Source organism: Syzygium oleosum, unplaced genomic scaffold, assembly GCF_021117445.2.
Source record: "Syzygium oleosum isolate NSW1041296 unplaced genomic scaffold, Sole_v2.1 Sole_v2.32, whole genome shotgun sequence".
Taxonomy (NCBI): domain Eukaryota; kingdom Viridiplantae; phylum Streptophyta; class Magnoliopsida; order Myrtales; family Myrtaceae; genus Syzygium; species Syzygium oleosum.
The window spans coordinates 2611560-2632991 of NW_026607516.1; the positions used below are offsets into that span (position 1 = coordinate 2611560).

The 21432-nt window shown below is 40.1% G+C and overlaps 1 protein-coding gene and 2 pseudogenes across 6 annotated transcripts; 1 reads left to right on the forward strand and 2 right to left on the reverse strand.

The window, feature by feature from the left end:
- Positions 1–422: 422 nt before the first annotated feature.
- On the forward strand, positions 423–4549 carry LOC130135397 (protein FAR1-RELATED SEQUENCE 5-like). 6 transcript variants are annotated; one of them, XM_056304437.1, is made up of 7 exons: positions 423–511; positions 604–2707; positions 2802–2932; positions 3002–3061; positions 3154–3210; positions 3302–3345; positions 3435–4549. In XM_056304437.1, the coding sequence occupies exons 1-7, from the start codon at positions 497–499 to the stop codon at positions 3523–3525; spliced, it is 2502 nt and encodes an 833-aa protein (XP_056160412.1). In that variant the 5' UTR covers positions 423–496; the 3' UTR covers positions 3526–4549. The 6 variants fall into 6 exon arrangements, with proteins under 6 accessions (XP_056160412.1, XP_056160407.1, XP_056160408.1 ...); XM_056304432.1 differs by lacking the exon at positions 3435–4549 and having other exon boundaries at positions 3005–3061; positions 3154–3362; XM_056304433.1 differs by lacking the exon at positions 3435–4549 and having other exon boundaries at positions 2802–2908; positions 3154–3362.
- A 2678-nt stretch (positions 4550–7227) lies between these two features.
- On the reverse strand, positions 7228–8036 carry LOC130135386 (uncharacterized; annotated as a pseudogene).
- A 974-nt stretch (positions 8037–9010) lies between these two features.
- On the reverse strand, positions 9011–19266 carry LOC130135387 (uncharacterized; annotated as a pseudogene).
- Positions 19267–21432: the final 2166 nt, after the last annotated feature.

Below are 21432 nucleotides of genomic sequence, written 5' to 3' on the forward strand. Positions count from 1 at the left end.
TATGTATAGAATGTAGACATTCTATGGTACACATGGTGATCAATTTGCCAAATTTATTGGTTTTTTAATAGCTTGTCCGGATACTTCATTTAGACACAATGGATTAATGCATAAGATATGAACTTTCCTTGAATCTTTTTTTTCTAGACATAAAACTATCTAAGAAAAAGTAGGTGTGGCTCCAATGAGGGAAAGACATAAGTCCATGATACCCCATTGAGATGATTTTTCCTGTTTGGCAGTAAGTAAGAGATTAAACCCCAATATCGTTAATTTCGATTTTCCGTTCGTTATTGATGACGATGTGGAGTTTAGTAATTACATTGGGTCCCTAAATAAATCCCATGCTTGTATATTTTGCTGATTGTGTTTGATTGTGCTCTAAAAATGTTTGTGTGAGTGATTATGTTCTAAAAATGTTTGTTTTTTATTTCATTAGGAGGGAACTTCATAGTCTCTCATCACCTCAGTTATTTTGCACTTGTAAAGATATCAAATGGCTGACTTAGAGGTAATTCTTTACTCATAAAACATAATTTGCTTTCTTAAGTAAAGGATGAGATGCTATTTTTCTTGAATTATTTTTTGTTCATTTGATTGCAGCATGAAACTTCCCATCTTGCACATGTGATGCGTGATATGGACAAAGATTTTGAGTTTGTAGTAGGGATGGTTTTCTCAAATGAACTTGAAGCATATCATAAGTATGTGGCTTATGCAATCAGCAAAGGATTTGGAGTGAGAAAAGGTAATGCGGTTAAAAATAGAAAGGGTGAAATAACCCGGCGAACTTTTTTGTGTAATTGTGAGGGGCATTCGGTTGGGTCATCTGATCAAGAAAAGAAATATGAGAGATTTGAAGTTAGATGTGGGTGTCTTGCTCATATCAAATTTAAGGTTGATAAGGGTGTCTATGAAGTCATGGACTATGTTTCTGAGCATAATCATGCATTTGTACGGGAAGATCAAAAGCATTTGATTAGATGTGGAAGAATGATATCTGACACGTGCAAGGGTGTTTTGGTTGATATGATTAAAGCAGGCATTGGGGGGACTTCGGCATATAAATTTTTAGCAAACGAAGCTGGAGGAAGCAAAAACTTAGGTTTCATCCTGCGTGATTGTCAAAATTTTTTGCAAACGGAAAAATCCAAGGTTATAAGTGGCGGAGATTGTCAAAGTCTTTTGAACCATTTTCATTGCATGCAAATGCAAAACCCAATGTTTTTCTATGCTGTTCAAGTAGATCAAGATGGTAGATTGACCAATTTATTTTGGAGAGATAGCTTGTCCAAATTTGATTATGACTGTTTTGGTGATGTGCTAGTGTTTGATACCACATACCGTACCAACAAATATAACATGATATGTGCACCTTTTGTTGGGGTTAATCACCATTGGAAGAATACTCTGTTTGGTTGTGCATTTTTGCTGGACGAGACTGCAGAATCATTTATTTGGTTATTTGATGTGTTTTTGAAGTCTATGGGAAATAAGGCTCCGAAAACCATATTCACTGATCAAGACCAAGCCATGGCAAAAGCCATTAGAATGGTGTTTCCAAATACACAGCATCGTTTATGCACTTGGCACATCGGGAAAAATGCCAATCAAAACATTCCACATCTTTACCATAAGCCAGGTTTTAAGGATAAATATTTCTTAGTGCTTATGTATAGATGCAAATCAGAGGACGAATTTGAAGCTACATGGAGGGAAATGGAAGAGGTGTGGGGTACTAAAAATAACAATTGGCTTCGGAGATTATATGACCTTAGACATAAATGGAGTTCAGCTTTTGGTCGTGACTCTTTTACATGTGGTATAAGGTCAAGTCAAAGGAGTGAGAGCACCAATAATGTCTTCCAACATATGTCGACGAAGACATTGTCTCTTGTAGAATTTGTCCACCATTATGAAGAACAATTGAAACATATGAGAGAAGTTGAAAGTCAAGATGATTATAGTTCTCGTGGGACAGCCAAATCGCAGGTTAAAAATAATGGGATCTTGTCACATGCTGCTTCGGTATATACCCGTACCATTTTTCTAAAGTTTAATGAAGAATTTGTGCAAAGTCTCTCTGAACATATTTCAAGTACTACATCTGATGGATCGGTTTCTTTATATACTCTCAAGTGTATGGGGATTGGGATTCAAGGTGAATATGTTGTTAGATTTGACCCTGCAGACTTATCAGTTTCTTGTGAATGCAAATTATTTGAATCAAAAGGGTGGTTGTGTCGCCATGCCTTACGCGTGTTGAATGTGAACATGTCGATGGTTACGGTAATTCCTTCTTCCTATATTTTGAAAAGATGGACTAAGGATGCCAAAGAAGGGATTGTCAATGATGAATCCCATCAAATGTCACCGGGTCCATCTAAATTTAATCGATTTTCCACGTTAATGCATGAATCCATTGAACTGATGAGTTTGGGAGCTGAAGATGTACATACTATGAGAATATTGAGGAAGCACATGGTTAAAGCAAAGGCTGAAATTTCATCATACAAATCAAGTATGGTTGTGACTGATGATGCTGGTGATGATGAGTATAATGAGGCTTCTTTGTGCGATATTTCGGTAGCGGACCCCATTCGAAGGAAACGAAAGGGACTAAGTTACGGAAGGCTTAAAAGCTCCAGTGAGAAAAAGAAGAAAACATCTAAGAAAGGAACTCCCCCAACGCAAATAGAAAGTCAAGGTGAGTGACATATTATTCTAGTTATTATAATTAGTTAAATTTTTCGCTTATGTTACATGATACCAATTAATGTATCTATTACTTTGTAATGTAGAGTTGGTTGTCCAAGCGACGCATAATGAAACTCAGTTCCTAGATTATTCGAGTAATTCAAATCAGTTTCGAAGTGCCGTTTATCCTAGCAACATTGGTGGTCCTACTGTAAATCTAAATTTTCATAATCAGGTATATTGCTCTTTGTCCTCAATTTGTATTTATGTTTTACTAATTGGTCATTTTTTTATATGGATGCAGCAGCCACCATTCATCATGCCGTCCGGGATTATGAGTGGATTTTGCCCAGTCCCTAGTCGGGTATTTAATAGTTTGGTGATCAATTAGTTTGTTTGTATGTTCTTCAAGTTATGGTGCCTCTTTATGCTAATGAGGTAATTTATCTAATGTAGATGCAATCACCATACATCATGCCGCCGAGGAGTGGATTTTCCCCATTCACTAGTCAGGTGCTTATTATGAAATCATTTTAGATTCTACTGTTATTTGAACTTTTTATTACTATTGTAATATTTGTTGTTAATGGTTTTTTCTGGATAGATGTTGGAGTACCATAATCAATCCCACGGAACCATTTTGAGCCAGGTACAACTTGCCTTTTGTTGATGTGGGATTACTTGAAACATATTGATCTAGGCATATTGTTTAGTAAAATGTAAATATATTTGTTATTGGGGTCATCAAACTCTTGTCAGCATCCTAGGATGAATGAATCCGAAGCCCCCTTTGAAAGCATAGACAATGCACGGTCGCAACACAAATAGTCGGGAGGAACCCTCGTAATAAGTCTCTTCACCAAATAAAATATTTTTTGCGTCCTTCTCTGATAAGGTAACTATTGTAGTATGAGTTCACTGTGACTTGGGATTTGCATCTGTGCCTTTTATATGAAAAGATTTTCCTTTGTATTTCCTTGGTTGTTACTTGGAAGAAATGTTTTTATATTTCCAATTTTGTTAGTTGGGCTATAAATCCAGTAGGAACCAAGTTCGATATTCATTTGACGTGATGTAGTGATTAACTAGGGCATAGTTTCAATAGACATTAGAAAAGGATTGTTAGAGTAGTAAAGATTTAGTTCTATGTAAGTTATGATCTTATCAAACTTGCTTAGAGCTTCACCCATATGCAGAGATTCATTCTTCTTCAGAGTATTCACTATGTTCTCTCATTTTCTGCAGTTATGGGTATTCCAAAGAAAGATTTGTTTGGGCTCTGATATCTGTTGTTGGCATTTTTTTGTCTTGGGTCTGGTGCTACAATTGTTAATGGAATTCGAAGCTTGTGGATTGCACACGTAATCTTCTTTTTTTGTCTTATCCTTTACCGTTCTTCTAAAGTTTTAGCCAGTTCATAAAATGGGCAAAGTTGTTCTTGATATATAAGGTCATTGTCTTCTTTAGCGTTCGGAAAATATCCAATATGCAGCTTCAGTGATCGGAGGCTCATTCATGATCGAAGGTATTTCGACTTACCATTTGTTTTGGGCTGCTACTTATAATGAAATCATTGGTATTTTGACTTACCATTTAGTAATCGGAGGCTCATTCACCTATAATATTTGTTCAGTGATGTGCAGATCAAGAGTGATTTGAACCTGTCAACTGGTGTGAAGTGTTAGTGTGAAGTTTCAAGAATGATCTGAAGGAACAAGTTTGTATGGCGTCGTCTCACAATTTAGTATTTGGGTCCAGAATGCATGAACCCATGCATTTATTGAAGATGATTGGTTTTGATTCAAGCTAGCAAAATTACAAGCTCTACTATACTTGACTGAAAATGTATTTATGTATCATAGGTGGATTCTAAATTGATTCCCTTGTCTAAATTGAACAGGGGACCTAGTGAGAAGCCGCAAGAAGAAGACCACCGGCTACACAAAGACTGGCACTGAGTTAGTATATGCAACAAAATGGGCAGATTTCTCTTTATCCATAGTTGGATTTATCTTATAGAATTTTATTGGGCTTTCAGGGTACCGAACAAGGCAAAGGAGTGAGAACCATGATGAAGAACACTGAAGAGTACACAAATTTTGGTGTTCCTTGTGTCTTTAGTAACTATGTTAGATTATTTTTGCCTACTTGTTTCTGTTTGTTTTGGAACTTACTGTTTCATTCGGTAGAAAGACGGAGTCTGATGATTTTCAAAGTTTTATTTAGATCCTTGTCTTTCCAATTATTACCGTGGATTTCATTCTTTTAGTGTTGCACTTGGGTGTGACTGTTTTTCTCTGATACATCCGTACTCACTTCGTTGGATCCATCTATGTGCATTATCAATTTGTATGAATGAAGATTCTCTTCTGAAAAAGAGAGTGGCAGCATTGGAAGCTGGTACACCCATATGTCGTAGAAGGGTGCATTACCTATAGCAGTTACATTTGTCGTGACCAGAGTTGAAAATGATCATAATTCGTGGTGTTCTATGACCATGTAGGGGTTTATCTTGCGTCAGAATAAGCAAAGCTGATATTGTTCGGCATACTTCAGATAAAAAGCGTTATGTTGCTTAAAACAGGCAAGCACCGTGTGTTGATCTTGTCTATCAAGAAAATTGACTCGAAAAACGATTATGTTTTGAATTAAGGTCTGCTTCTGGAGTGGAAGATGGGAATTTCTTCATTGGGACTTAACAAAATGACTAGCTGGATGAAAAATTTAGCATCCTGTTCAGGATAAGGTCTGTTTCCACAAGTTAGAGCATCATTTTCAGTAAATGAATTCCACATTTGAGGTCTGAATATTAGTTTCTTCTTTTTGTATATCTCTGCAATCTTAATTTCAATGTTCCTTGCACGGATTTGGAGCTTTTAGCAGTTCTTTCGTGCAATATTGCAAGTTTTTTTTGTGTCAATATGCCTTTCACATCTCCACATAAGTACATGGATATACATAAATTAAAGGAGGAAGAAAAGAAATGGGCACAAGACTAGCCAAACTGTCTGCAACGCGGAGCTTGAGCGCAAAATTTGGTTGCGCCATAACTTTCTCCACTAAACTCCATTCCAAGCGAGCTTATAGTTAAAAGAAAGCTCATTCAGAGCACTACAAGAACCCTAACTTGGCCGTCCCAAAATCGAGCCGAAAGCCGATGAAAATTGGCCTAAAAGCCGCTGGTCGCGCACTGTTCACTACGCGCGCTCAACTTCAAAAATTCATATCCGGCAAACCGTAAGTCCTAATCGGTTCCGTAAAATCTCACAGTCCCGCAACATCCTAAACTACCAATTCTATATATATATACGCAGCTCAACGACTCAAAAATCGGATTTCACCGCTCGAATAACACATAAATGGGCACAAAGACTAGCCAAACTGTCCACAACGCGGAGCTTGAGCACGAAACTTGATTGCGCCATAACTTTCTCCACTAAACTCCGTTCCAAGCAAGCTTATAGTTAAAAGAAAGCTCATTCGGAGCACTACAATAACCCTAATTTGGCCGTCCCAAAATCAAGCCGAAAGCCGACAAAAATCGGCCTAAAAGCCGCTGGTCGCGCACTGTTCACTGCAAGCGCTCAACTTCAAAAATTCATATCCGGCAAACCGTAAATCCTAATCGGGTTCCGTAAAATCCCACGGTCCCGCAACACCCTAAACTACCAATTCTACATATATACGCAGCTCAACAACTCAAAAATCGAACTTCGCCGCTCAAATAACATATAATTCCGAAATATGAGCCCTAACTCGGAAAAATATTCCAATTGAACAAACGCGGGGTGTGAATACTTACTGGACATTGCTAATCAAAGTCAAATCGGCTTGGCGAGACCCCCGCGGCACAAAACCCTCTTCTCTTTTTCTTCTTTCTCTTTCCTTTCCTCTCTTTTGTTCTCTTTTCTTTTGTTTCTCGACAACTCTCGGCCCCTTTAAAAATTAGAAGATGTCCACTGTAGTTTTTGTTGACTTGTTGGCTTGTTGAGACTTTTTTTCCAAATATTACAAGTTCTCTCGCTAAATCCTGAGTTTTGTTTTCCATTCTCTCCCAATCTTACTAACAAGTGAAGAGAGTTGTGAAATAACATAAAATGGCATCCATCTTGCAGACAATTACACTACTTAAAGAGCAATAAGTATATCTAATCTCCATGTTGCGACAATTCCATCCAATATTAACAAATTACATAATGACTTATGAAAAAGAGAATCTAGTTGGCCATTCTACTGTAATGCAGAAACAACCAAGCCAAATGAAAACAACAAAGTCAATCAGTTCACTCATATTGACAAGCTCACCACAAGAGACCTCACCCTAACCAGAGGGCAGAAACAGAGGAGGTGCTATGTAGTTTATGGGAATTGCTAAAATAGAGGGCAGAGTGGATCGAGTAGGATCTTTCGCTTGAACAAATCAGACTATCTTTCCAAAAATAGTCATAACCAGACAATCTTCTTTGAAACAATCAACCAAGAATTTGATTGAAGAACATGAAATCCCAAGTTATCATAATAAATAAGCCGTAACTAGACTATCTTTCCCACGATCATTGCATAATGGAATAGTCAACATCTCATTCACTGAATCCATCAGCAACAAAAGAACAAAAACAACCACATCACTTCCCTGAACCCATCATCAACAAAAAAATACAGCCACATCACTTCCCTAAACCCAACCCTCACAGATGGCTATCATTCTTATAGGTCAGAGTTGCGTCCTTTCAATATTTTTTTTCTTTCTTGATGGCCTTGCTACTTTAACTGGAACTTCAACTTCAGCTTCTTGTGATGTTGATTCAACATGTGCTTGTGTATCAATTCTTTGTCTCTTGTCCTCTCTAGCACTTTTACTCTTAACCTAATATTATAAGATTTCATTAATTTAAAAATCGTTGTTAGTAAAAAAGTAAATCTAACAAAATGGAAGTACTTACCGGAAGTTTTTGCCTAGACAATGGTGTTTGTGATGCCGCTAACCCAGCCTTCTTAGTGGGGCATGTTAAACTATTGTGTCCCGTCTTCTTGCAACTTCGACATGTCATCTTCATTCCTACCCTCGACATCCTAATACCACTTGCGACCTCACCTTCCTCTCTTATTCTTTTATGTTTGCGTCTACCAGGCTTCGCCCTCGCTGGAAGTGATTCAGGGGCCTCCTTATTAGTCTTTTTCCAAAATTTCTCTCCTCGTATGGGTTGAATCATGTTCTGATATGCAGCTACGAACTTGGTCTTCTTATAACACTCATCCACTTAGTCATATGCATCCTCTTGCCTATGATTTAGAGCAGAAATGGCATGAGGACATGGGAAGATGAATAGTATCACCATACTAATACGCATACATTTATATGATAAGCAATAAACTTATCTATCACATAAGCTAGGAAGTTCTATCAACCAACATATCAATGAATATAGTGTGACATTGCGATAAGTGATACCTACATCTCAACCCAATATGAAATAGCACTTTATTCTACATCCTCTCTCAATTAGTTGTTTGAATAGACATCTCAGTTCATAAAAATAAAAATCATGCTTTCAAAGTCAAATGACAGGAAAAAAACATTTAGAATGCGTCATTTGCTTCTTCTTCATTAGAAGACGGTAAGGAAATTGTTGCTTAGGAGATTGAAGATCCATTAGGAGACTGTGAATGATTATTACCTGGGTTGGAAGGAAAAGACCAGTTGCCATTTAGTTTGGTTAAATGCAGATACATGTATGACGCGATCACTCCATTCTAAGTCCTTCCACTCATCAACAACACCATCATAGTGGAAAAGCATCACCACAAAATCATTTGACAGAAACTGCAAAGTGAAAATTGACACAGTTAGCCTGGAAAAAAGCTCGAGAAAAATAGGCTAAGCAACAGCCAGAAAAGTCTCCTCACCTTTGTAACCATTTTATTCACAAGATCCTTTTGCTTGATTCCAACAGCCACGGCAAACAAGTTAGACGAAGAACTAAGAGAGCCCTGTCCAAAGATCAAGCAAGTTAATGCATCTTCAGAACTATGATGTTATATCTTCTACATTGAAAAAACTATTGTCATTTCAGGCTGTTTTTTTACCTCTGCAGAATCCCATAACGGCCTCATTTCCAAATCAGAAGAATTGGCAACAATACCTTCTGGTAAGGCCTCAGTTCCACGTGGTCCGCATCGATTCTGAAATGAAAACACAAATAAGCTATTAAGCAACAAGTGAGACATCTGGCATGGCACAATTAAATTGAAAGTGATGAAGTTCAAAACTGCCATTCTCTAATAACAAGCACTGGATGGAAGGATGACATACCGCACAAGTGCTGGTGTTAGAGCTCTGTCATATATCAATTATCCTCCAATCCCATCCTGAGAATTTCTGCAAAACATTTTCAATTTCATTCGCAACATCCAGCATATAAACTGCCGGGACCGAGTAACAGTGAAAAAACATGATGATCTGTAGAACTAAGAAGAGTAGGTATCCACCTCTCTGTAATCTGATGCCAACAGCGCACTCCCGATGAAGAGTCCTAGACAAAACAAAGATGCTGCAGGAAAGAAGTTACAGAATTGTATCTCTGTTCTTGTCATTCTATGCTTCCAGCAAGCATTTATCTAACCCTGAAAGCCATAATTGGACTGCAGTCCCATTGCTGTAATACATTTTACATATTCCTGCAAGTGATAGGATCTAGTCCTTAGTCAAGTTATCAATCTTATACTAAAATTATAAAATTAAACTAGTCAAAAACCAATTATTGACTTCAACACAAAATGGCAATTTTCAGTGAAGTAATCTCTTATAAAGTTCATCCAGTTTCAATGAACTCTAAGCAAAGGTGTATAGTCATAAGTGAAAAACTATTGCACCATGGTTATTCAGAGGTAGGTCCATTTAACCGTGAACACCAAAGTAAAATGCATCTCTGGAAATCCTAAGGATAGGAAAACTCAATGATAGTTTGACACTTGTTTATATGGCATTGTTGTGCATTTAAACCTAAACAACACTCGTAGACATAAACACTTACTAAACCTTAAAAAACTCTTAGGAAGTCTCTAAATAACACAAGAGTTACTAAGGCCATGTAGAGTTTGCTCCATTATGTTAATGCTAGACCAAAGAAACTTGAGATTTTTCAAGATTTCTTACTTGGTGGAGTACTGCCCTCCGGGTGCTAGATCCAACATATTCCTCAAGATATTCCTGCACATAATACATTACGCTTCCATAAGAGAAAGAAAAATAGACCAACGGCTTTACCCTATGGATTGCTCTCTCTCTCTCTCTCTCTCTCTCTCTCTCTCTCTCTCTCTCTCTCTCTCTCACACACACACACACACACACTCACACAGATTATCTGAAACCTCTGTCCGTGGAAGCCTAACACATCGACGCACTTCCATGTCCCAAAAGAAAGACTCCAATCATAAGAACACAAATGAATTTACTTGGAGTCCTTTATTCATACAATCACAGAACAACTAATTGTTCTCCCGAAATCCTTATTTCTTTTGGGATGGAGAAAGATTAAGTATTTTTCCTTTGACAGAGATGAAAGGAGGATGCAGTGGATTTTACAATGATGGTTTAAGTACATAAGTACTGCCTACTTTTGAGTAGTGGGTATCCAAATCAACAGCAGCCCTTTGTTCTAGAGTCTTAGCCCTAAAAACGCGGACTGCAATTGAGATGGTTCGCCGGTCAATCTACGCAAATCAAAAGATCATCGTTAGACCACTCAAATAGTGGATCAAGTGTAATATCAGGACTGGATTCAATTTTTTTTGGTTTTAATTGACAATGTAATTGCATCATCAAAACTAATTTAATTCACATGGTAAATAGCACAAGTAGCTACTTAAAACAAGTATGGGAATTTCTTTGGGAAAGTAAAAATGAAACCAATTTCCTTGAGGAAAGTCAAAACAGCTTCCACTCCCCCAATAACAATGTTCCATCATATGGTGAGGTCAAGATACAGAATATGAATGGATTCAAGTAAACAATAAGCAGTTTCACCATTAAAAGGCAAACTGTGAGAGGACCCTTTTTTGCCTAGATGAAAACACGGAATCATCTCAGGAAGACTGCAACTGCGATGCAGAAAGGCTCTCGCTAGATATTGATCTTTCTTAGAATCTCTATTTCAATAAATCATTGTTCCTACACAATATCCAAGGTTAAGTCCTATGTCTCTGCATTGCTTCTCATTTTCACAAGGAAAAGGACTCCTGTAGCTAATCAACGAGAGATCTTTTGAAAAATAACCATCTCTATGATTTTGTGCAGTAGCTATAGCTGGGTTATTCAAGTGATGCAATGAGATCTTTTGAAGATTTTTCCATCTGAATGATTTTGTATGGCAGCTGTGACTGGGACATTCGAGAGATGCAAACTGTGAAAGCAACTTCTACTACGCGCAACATTAATAAGGAACATTCTTGACATGGATTAAAATCGGCAAGTAACCAACCAGTAAAAGTTCATAACGGCTCCTTTCTAAGCAATATATTAGTAAAAAAAATCCATTTCCTCTTGTTGATGTGGTTAAAGCAAAGGATAGGAGCATGGAACAGGCTCAGCATGCAATAAATGAACAACCTGTCTGTAAAGTACTGAATAGCGAACACCCACACAAACAAATAGTTCTTTTAATGATAAAAGAAACCGGTAAGAACATTCTTTCCCCTTTTAGTTTGCATGGAGAAAAATGTCAATCTCTATTCAAAGGAAGGATCATCGCATACTAAAATGAATGCAATACCTTTGGGAAACATTTATAACCTCCACCAGTCACATTGAGCAATCCTAAAGGTAAAACTCTGTTGGGCACCATGGCAGCCAACTTGCAAGCGATCATAGCTCCTGTTTTGACAGCCAAAGAGGGCAGTTAGTCACCCTGAAACAAAAAGGACCCCGATCTGGACACATAGGCAGACATGTCATGGATGTGATTTTTAGTTCATTATTAAGTTTAAAAAATGGCCAGATAAATCCAGGCATCCAGAAATTGCAATCAGAATGGTTGTTTTAATTTCTCATATGAAGAACAGAGCCAAATAAGCATCCATGAAATTTGGGTCATTCAAAACTCATTCATTGAATGGCCAATGACATGGGCTCTTTCCCATCCCAGGTGATCGAGTACAGTAATCGCATCTTTCGCCATAATCTTTGTCCTGCTCCATAAATCACATCGAAAGTCAAAGTCAATTTTTGTTAAAATGTTTTTGGAACAGCACCAAATTATCATCAAACTAAAAGACTAAGAAAGCCATCCAATGTGCACGATTAGTCCAAGGAAAGTTGAAGCTGCATTTAAGCTTTGCACCAACTGGCAACCATTCTCCTGTGAATACGATCCCGATTCAAGAAACTCCACAAAGCAGCACACACTCAAACGAACTAGAAAGCTCACGGTATGCGTCGATTGGACTCACATGTACTCCAACTTGTCGGCGGGCATGAAAATGGGAGCTGATTGTTTTGATAATCCTTTTTCCACTTTTATCAGGAAACCAATTCCAAGTCCTCTCCAAGGACTAGGGAACGTGCTTCAGGTATTTATCCATAATAACTTTCAGTCAGCTGAAAATGGCAGAATTAGTCACTTTTCAATGTCAATGAGATCAGTTCAAGCACTCTAGATTTTGCTGTTCCTATCTTAACCATTATGTTACTTCCATGACAAATTAGAGTACCAACTTAAGCTGATAAGTACTTACTTCCATGACACTATTATATATTGCAATCTCCAATTAAAAGAAGAATTTGGAAATACAATTACTCGGTTTCAGGAATTTTTTTTGCGATAAATGGTTTCTAAATTCAATCTGCTCTACCATCCAACAAATGTGAAAGACCATGTAAGTTGAGAAAAAAACTCACCTCATGCTCTGGAATATAAACAACGACTGGCTGCTTGCATAATTTTGAAATTACCTGTAATGAATTTATGATTGGAACTGGTCAGAAGCTCAAGAAGAAATAAAGTGAGTGCTGCTAGCAAATGAAACTATCAAAATGTAGAGAATAAGAGGACACCACCAGCTCCAATTAGTGCTTGAGAAACCTAGAAGAATTTACAAAAACAAAAGACTACTACATTTGTCCCTAGATGATCCATCATACTGCTCGATTTGAAACCATAGTCAACTCTTAATTCTACCCGAGAGATAAGGAAGAAAAGAAGCCAACCCCTATTATTTCTGTCTTTGCCAAGGGCTTAATTTAACCACGACTGATCTAGTCCCAGAAAATCAAGAGAACTTCCATAAATTTACACTAGCAAAGGGAAGTGCATCACCAACCTGTATGCTGTTTATTAGTTCTTGAGGATGTTCAACCCTCAAACCTACCTGCAAGACACAATAGGAGGAAAAATGACAGTTAATAGTTTCATTTATATCACCAGTATCCATACATTTGGAATGATCTTACTATGCATACAGATCAAGTTGCCAAACAAGGCATTTCCAAAGATGCCAAACATTTTAGTGACAGGACTATATATTTGAGAGGATCAAGGGTCGCAAGTTGAAACAAGGTTGAAGTAGCGATCAAGATCACAATGCAAGAATATAACATTTCATAATTGTGGCTATAAAGAAGATGAGAAGATAATATTAGCACAACAGATGAGAAATTCATTGCCAAATTGCTTCTTTTGCACTGTCACGCAATCAATCAACTTCTCCTGTGAATACGCTCCCGATTCAAGAAACTCCACGAAGCAGCACACACTCAAACGAACTAGAAAGCTCACGGTATGCGTCGATCGGACTCACGTGTACTCCGACTTGTCGACGGGCATGGAGCTTCAGCCCACGCCGCGATTGTCGAACACGCACACCTCGACCCCACCATCACCACCACTAGCGCCAGCTTTGAGAGCTGAGCGGAGCCATTTCTCGGGACAGAGAGAGAGGGGCAGAGGACGAATCGCCAATGGGGGGCTTCGGAGGCGACGGCGTAGGCGGAGGCGGCCGCGTGGTCGGATCTGAGCCACCGATCTTCACGTTAGGGCAAAAACGATGAGAATAAGTTCAAGTCATATCAAATCTTAACCTGAGAATGGGGCTTCAGAGGCAACGTAGAGGGAGATCCGGAGCCCGAGATCGCCAAAGGGGCTTCGGGAGGCGACGGCGGAGGCGCGGTTCGTTACAGACAGCCGAGCGGTGCCCTTTCACGAGACAAAGAGAGAGGGGCAGAGGACGAATCGCCAATGGGAGCTTCGGAGGCGACGACGTAGGCGGAGGCGGCCGCGTGGTCGGGATCTGAGCCACCGACGGGCTCCGAGAGGCGACGGCGAAGGCAAGCGGTGGAGGCGGAGGCGCGGCTCACAAAAAGAGCCGTGCTTCGCGGAGGAAAGAGAGAGAGTAGATGGGTTTTCTGGAAGGGGACGGCTGAGGCAACCCGCGTAGGCGCGGCGGGTTCACGAGCAAAGGAGGCGAAGTCGCGGAGGAAGAAAGAGGAGGTCGGGAGCAGGAGAAATTTTGAGCGGGAGGAGTGAGGGAGAGAGAAACCAGATGAAAAGTGAATTTTTGAGCAGTCGCGGCGAGGCTAACGGAGGGTTAACGGAGAATGGGAGAGAGAAGGGAAAGCGGCTGATTCTTTAGTAAATCTGATCTGTGGGCCCTTCTTGCCACGTGTCTTCCGCTCAATGGTGTTATGTATTGCTGACGTGGTGTATTCCACTCACTCAATGGTGTTATGTATTGATTCTCCCATCACCTTATTTGGGTTTCTAATCGACCCACCCCAAATCGATTAGTGGCGACTCCTTGGTATAAACCACTTGCATGTTAAATACTTAAACCCTAAGTCGCGATATGGTATGGGCTTGGGAGGGCCCGAGTTAAGTCTCGAACCTAGACTTAGCACGTACCAGGCGAACCCCTTTCTTTTGCATGTTCGATCAAAAAAGGCTCGGAGGTCGGTCGCGACAGACTAGCGACTCCGCGGGGGACTTGTTTTTTTTTTAAAGTGGACTTAAGCCAAAAAAAAATTTATCCTGTTCAAACTAATTTTTGTTTGGCAGCAAGGACTCCAGGTATGAGCCTGACATTAAGGTGTTATTTGTTCTTGCAGGTTCGAATTGATTGTTTATAAATTGTTGTGCATACTTTAATGATTTAGCACTATACTATTGCACACACAACCACGCTGCCGGACCTGGGCCGCAATAGGACATTTTAGGATGGTGTTAAGAAAGATACGACCTCGAACGTGAGCCCGCGATGTAAAGGTTGCCTTTCTTTTCCCTAAAATTTATTTCTAAAAAATCGTAAAGAAATATCTTTAGCCGCTATTCGCGTGACTATAAGATATTCCTTTTGATTTGGCCGAGGTTAAAAGGACCTAACACCAATGCGAGACTACGACGGTCAGGCACCCTTTTAACTTCATTTTGCTGAGCCAGTCTAGATAGAAATCGAACCTCATTCCTCATGTGCATGTTGTTGTGATTGCCATGGTTCAATGAAAGGTATATATTCTATCCCTTCTCATTTTACTTATTCAATTAATTTGTTATTGTTAGGCCACCCGTTGAACGCATTCTATATGCGATGGAAAGAGCTGATATCCAATTCGTCCCCGCTCCTAAAAAAGAATTTCTGGCATGGTGGGACCGACGAGACGAGGGATACGCTTATTGCGGAGCTTGTTCGTGAAAATAAGCAGCTCTGATAGACTGTAGCTCCCCCATCGTTTATAGAATGAGCATTCGGAAATGGCGCCCTTTTTGTTAAAAGCCCATGTCTTTCATATTTCCTAGTATTTATGTTTAGGGGTTTCGGTTTTCTTCTTTAAAAGTATTTATGGGTTATACTAATGTTAATATGACTCGAACCGCTTTTTATTCTATAAATAATATTTTTTGCGTCTTAATGACACCACCGCAGCCTTCGGCCCAGTGGTATCCGGGAATGAGCGAAAGCGGTCCAAGGCGACCGGGGTTCGAACCCCGGGGACACCGCCTGTAATGTTAATATTAATAAAAACCTTTTTTCTCATTTTTTTTATTTTCAAATAAAGAAAATATGTGATAATAATATGATTGGGTCATAGAATGATTCTTTATTGGGCATTATACTCATTCATATCAGCGTTTTCACAGGTAGTTACAAAAAATGGCCAAAGAAAACGTCTGTCTCAATAATATGGAAGACGAGATGAAGTTGGTCCTCAACGTGATCCAAAATCTCACAAAGCAGGTGGAATCCATTCAGGGCAAGCTCACGCCCACGCCCATGCCTGTAGCAATGGAGGTGGTATTACCACCACCGTCTACTGAAAAAGACAAAGCCTCCGCCAGCGACAGCAAAATGCCTCAGCTAGAGGACGATCCGCTTCCCCTTGCTGTCAGGAAGTCTGAAACAGCTACAAGGCCCGCAACATGCTGTCCCACTTGACCTGTCTATATACAAATGGGTCAAAGTACCAAAAAAATTCAAGATGCCGGAATTCGAGAAGTATGACGGTACCTCATGCCCCAGACATCATTTGCACATGTATCATGTGCGGATGACCCAGTACGCTGACACCGAACCCCTCATGATTCAGACCTTTCAAGCGAGTTTGACGGGGCCAGCCTTGACATGGTATATGTCAAAAGATGTGGATACTTTTAAGTCTTGGGATGAGCCGCTGATGCATTCCTCAAGCAGTATCAATTCAACCTCGACGTCACCTTTACTCGTGACGATCTGGAACGCGCTGAGAAGAAGAAGAGTGAATCCTTCAAAGAGTATGCCACCAGATGGAGAAACTTGGCCGCCCAGGTTACCCCACAACTCACTGATCATGAACAAGTGAAGTTGTTCATAAAGTTTCTTCCATATGAATATAGACACCACCTGGTTGGTGCCACTGCTGAATCCCTTAATCGCCTTGTTCCTGTGGGCGAACGAATCGAAATGCGATTGCGTGAGGGGTGGTTTACAGACCCCACTTCCACAAGCAAGAAACTCGGCATGAAGAAGGAGAAAGAACCCTTGACAGATGCGGATATTGCATACACCCAAACCGTTCGTCCTTCCCCAATGATTCAGATGAGCAGTGAACAGCAACCGGCCTCAGGCCGCAAGCCGCCCCATAGGCGAAATAACAAAAAGCAGTTCACACCACTCCCTTTGCCAATGTCTCAGATCCTGCCTATTCTCCTGGAAAAGAGGTTGCTTGCTAAAAAGCCAAAGCGTGAAAATCCTGAGCGTTTCCCCAACTACGATCCCTTCAAGGCATGTGACTATCATTTGGGTGAAATAGGACATTCCGTCAATGACTGTGTTGTCTTGCAAAATAAAGTCCAGAAATTGTTGGATGCAAAGATGTTTTCATTCCGCAACGCACCACCCAATCAAGCAGGAGGCGCGGATGTCGTCATTGAGTAAACTGAAGACTCAATTTTCCTCCCTTAGAATAGAGGCATATTTAATAATTTGAATCCTCCCCTATGTGGGAGCTTTTCTTGCTTTCTAAAGTCTCAGCTGTTTTCTAAGATTCTCAGTTTTCTGAATTTTTAATTATGCTTGGAATTTTAGTATTGCAATTTCCATTTCAACAAATGTAATTCGCCTGAATTATTCAAAAAATTACAAATGTTTTGTTTTGAGGGCCTGTAGAAGTATCCTAAACCGGCCCGTTGATGATATCCAGCCATGTAAAGGAAGGTGTTCTGAGGCCCGGGCTTCCTCATGCTTCCTCATTTCTAAGCTTTTGAAAATAAAACAGACGTTTTATCATTTTTCAAAAGGGCAAAAAAGAATAGTGGTGGAAAAGCATGCATGCTCATAGCCCTGTTTGTTTTTCTAACTCGCTCACTTCGTGTCTCAGAGCATACTCCTTTTTGATTTGTTATTACAAAGGGGACATTTGGAAATGGCACAAACTAAAGAGCACATCAGACCCTGGTGATGCTAGCGGACCAACTCATCTGATAGGGGCAGTCTGAGCGAAAATCATCCAATCTTCAAATGAAACGTGGGGCAAATCTCATTACTACTGGTGGGTGATATCAGCCCCAGAGAGTCAAAGAGAATGCTGAGCATTCCTTGATTCCATGATGAGCGAAACACCGTTTCGTACAAAAGTCGGGGGCAGACCAAGAAAAGATTACCCCTTTTGAAAGAAAAAGGAATGTCTTATTCTTTAATAAATTTTGGAAATGACATTCTATCCATTTTCTTTTGCAGATAATGAATTGGGGAACATGCTAGACTCTGACGTGCTAGCGAGCTGGATAGAGCACCAATGTTAGGACCTCTCGAATGAAACATGACGAAGAAGTGCTTAACTGGAAAAGTAGACTAAGGGGCATGCGATCTCCTAGTCCATCCAAAAGGTGTATTTCGTTCCTAAAGTTCATCCACTTTAGCATAGAAATAACATATCTTTTCCTTTTACATAGGACAAAATTGAGTAAAGAACACTCATGGTAGCAAGTTTAACCGGAAAGGATCTCGCACATGACAAAACGGCGTCAAGGCCGATCCTGACAACTATAAAAGTCTCGATGGCAGTCACGCCTATATCCGTCAAAGACCTTTAAAGCAGAAATTAGCTTTGGTGCGAAGTTCCGCATGTAAGCAATTGCACATGCCTGTGCAGTCAGGAATCGGAGCATCCACGAGAAACTCCTCAACATGCTGGAACCGCATTGACACAGCATGCGCTGACAATAGAACCCTCTATTCGGAAGCACCCCTAATTATAGAGGATTTCATTCGAGCTTCGAGACCAAGAATATGGAGGAGCAGACTGAGACAGAGAAGACTGAACAAAGTAAAGAGGAGAAAAGACTCTGCTAGCTCTGAAGGCAAAATGGAAGAAGGGTAATTTGTATCGTTCTCAATTTACCCTCAATCACCTCATTTCTAACATAAACTCATGTTTTTGTCATAAGGGAATTATCAACATCCGAGAAAACTCAACGAGTTGTCAGTTTAATCTCAAATGAAGGGAGTCACGAAGGGTAATGTTATATCGTTTCCAATTCCTGTCCCTCAATGAACCGTTCATTAACACTGTCTTCTTTATTACCTTGCAGGTATATCCTACTATTGCAGCATAGTTAAGTATCTCTTTCCCTAAAAACTCTTCTCATAAAAGTAGAAAGAAACAAGAAAGAAGAAATAATTAAAGGAAATGGATACTATTTTCTTCCTCAAGTGCATTACGTGGAAAGTAATTTTGCATGGTAATTTTACCTGTTTAATTCACCAATTCCCTGTGAAAATTTTGACAATTCGACGAATGGTGTCGAACTGTTCCGGTATTGAACGAGGTGTGTCAGGATGATGAGAGGTAATCCTTAGTCTATACACATTCTCACATACCAAACCCTAGCAAGATGAGCGAAAAGGTTCCATTTCTGCAATGTAAAGGGATTTCTCGCATAAGGTATGGTAGCCAAAATAATGAGAGGCAGTTCATTTCTCTACCACATACACTACCGTTGATCCTTTGCTTGACCATTTTGAGCCCATACACTTGGAGGTTCATTTCAAATTACCCCTGTCAAGAACCACCCCATACTGGGGCAACTGGAGGTAAGTCGGCATCGCAAGGCGAGAAAATGGATAGAAATTTTTCTTGCCCTCACTTGCACCAATCTTTGATTGTTATTATTGCAAATGAACTCTCACAATGATTTAAGTGCCCTAGGATGACGAAGAGCGATTCTTTTTCTATCCCATACACTTATATCCCTTGCTAGCCCAATTTAGCCGGCAATTTCATTTCGTACGAACCCAGTTGGTGATCATCCCTCACACCGGGGCAAGGCAAAAGTCATCACAGTTTGAGCATCATGATCCAAAGTACCAAATGAAGATGAAGACTCCAAGAGCCTAATAATATTGTTCTGTTCAAACTTGTTTAGGCTAGCCCTGACAACACCAAAAGAACAGCAAAAAATGTTGAAAACTAGGGGCATGAAAAAGCAGTGTGCCTGGTAAAAGCAAGGCCGATGCCCATGGAGGAGAAGAAGAAAAACGATGAAAAAAAAGAAAAATGAAGAAAAAGGAGTCCCTAATTTCTGGGTAACTGCTTTGAAAAACAATGAAGTTTTAGCTGACGAGTTCTCTGAGCATAATGAAAGTACTCTCAAATACCTCAAAGTTGTTAAGCAGTGTAGAATAGACGACCCAAAAGGGTTTAAACTTGAGTTCTTCTTCGATACAAACCCCTACTTTCATAACTCTGTCTTGACAAAGATCTATCACATGATAGATGAAGACGAACCTATTCTGGAGAAAGCAATCGGGACAGAGATCGAATGGTATCCAGGAAGATGCTTGACGCAGAAGCTCCTCAAGAAAAGCTGTCCAAGAAGTCAAAGCACGGGATTACCCAGGGAGTTTTCCAAAAGGATCCTGACGGTGGAGAAGAAGAATGGTGACAATGCCAAGATGATCACCAATTCTCACCCTCACACACATTTTTTGAGCCCAACGATCATTTCATTCCTCAACCTGTAAACTAAGCCCACGTTACATCCCTCATGAAGTCTCTTTTGACTAGGGCACTTGATTTAACGTGAAATTTCAAATGTTGATAAACAACGCTCGAGGAAGTGCGAGCAAGACTATTTTTATCTCGTTTTGCAGGGTTCTTGACTTGTAAACCTGGAGATGATTGCAGAATATTTTCTTTCATGGCCTTGACTTGGACAGTCACCTTTGTTAAGCCATTGACCAAGCCAGCATTACGACCCTGAAGAAGACCTCTCAAATTGGTAAGGTTGTATCGCTTGCGAGAAAACTCGGACCCTTGTTGATGTAACGATAGTCAAATTGAGTGTTTTCGATGTTCCCGCCTTAATGGTCGGGACAAACAATCCTTTTCAATGAGAGTGAGTGGAAAGTCCTTTTTGACTGAAGGTCCCTCGTTCATCATCTCGAGAAGTCCACCTTGCGAGCGAAAATTGTCTCGATTGATAATTACCCTCGGTGGATGTTTGGTTATGCAAACATGACAAAATCATCATGCATGAACTTTCAAATACACATTCTGGAATAGCCTAGCTTGTCTATCCTTGATGAATGCATGCATGTTTGCGCTAATCATCTTTGACAGCTCAGAGTTGTAACCTCCATTGTGATAGGACACGAAAATTTTCGGGCCCTGGAGAAGCCCTCATTATCATCCCAAAAGAGATGCCCCGAAAAAGGTCGGATATTCAGCAGATGATGCATCAAACCTCCGGGTAAGAAATCCCAGGTATTTCTTCAGAATTCTTTTCAAACTACCCAGAAGGTAAATAGAGTGTTCCTTTGAAAAAGAAAAGCATTTTGACTTGTTGGTCAAGATATTTCATATGATATTCTAGAATAGCCTTAGTTGTCTATTTCTCCGATAAATGCATATGTCTTTGCACAAAAAAAACTTGTCTGACAGGAGACATGCCCTTAAGAGGCAGGAACGTGCCCAGGTTAGTATATTCTACCCATGCCCGGTTCCAAAAATCCATGTACCTACGATTGTTAGGTACCCTTTGAACATTGGACTGACCTCTCTGTTCACCAACTGAACATTGGATTGACCCCTCTGTTCATCATGTACCTACGATTGTTATGGTACCCCTCCTGAGCATGGGACTGACCCCCTCTATTCACATCAAATCCTCGGGCGAGGACCCCCAGGTGCTCATTGTTTGAGTCTTTCCAAGACCTGCTGGCGAGGACCCACCAGGCAAACCATCAAATCCTCGGGCAATGACCCCCAGG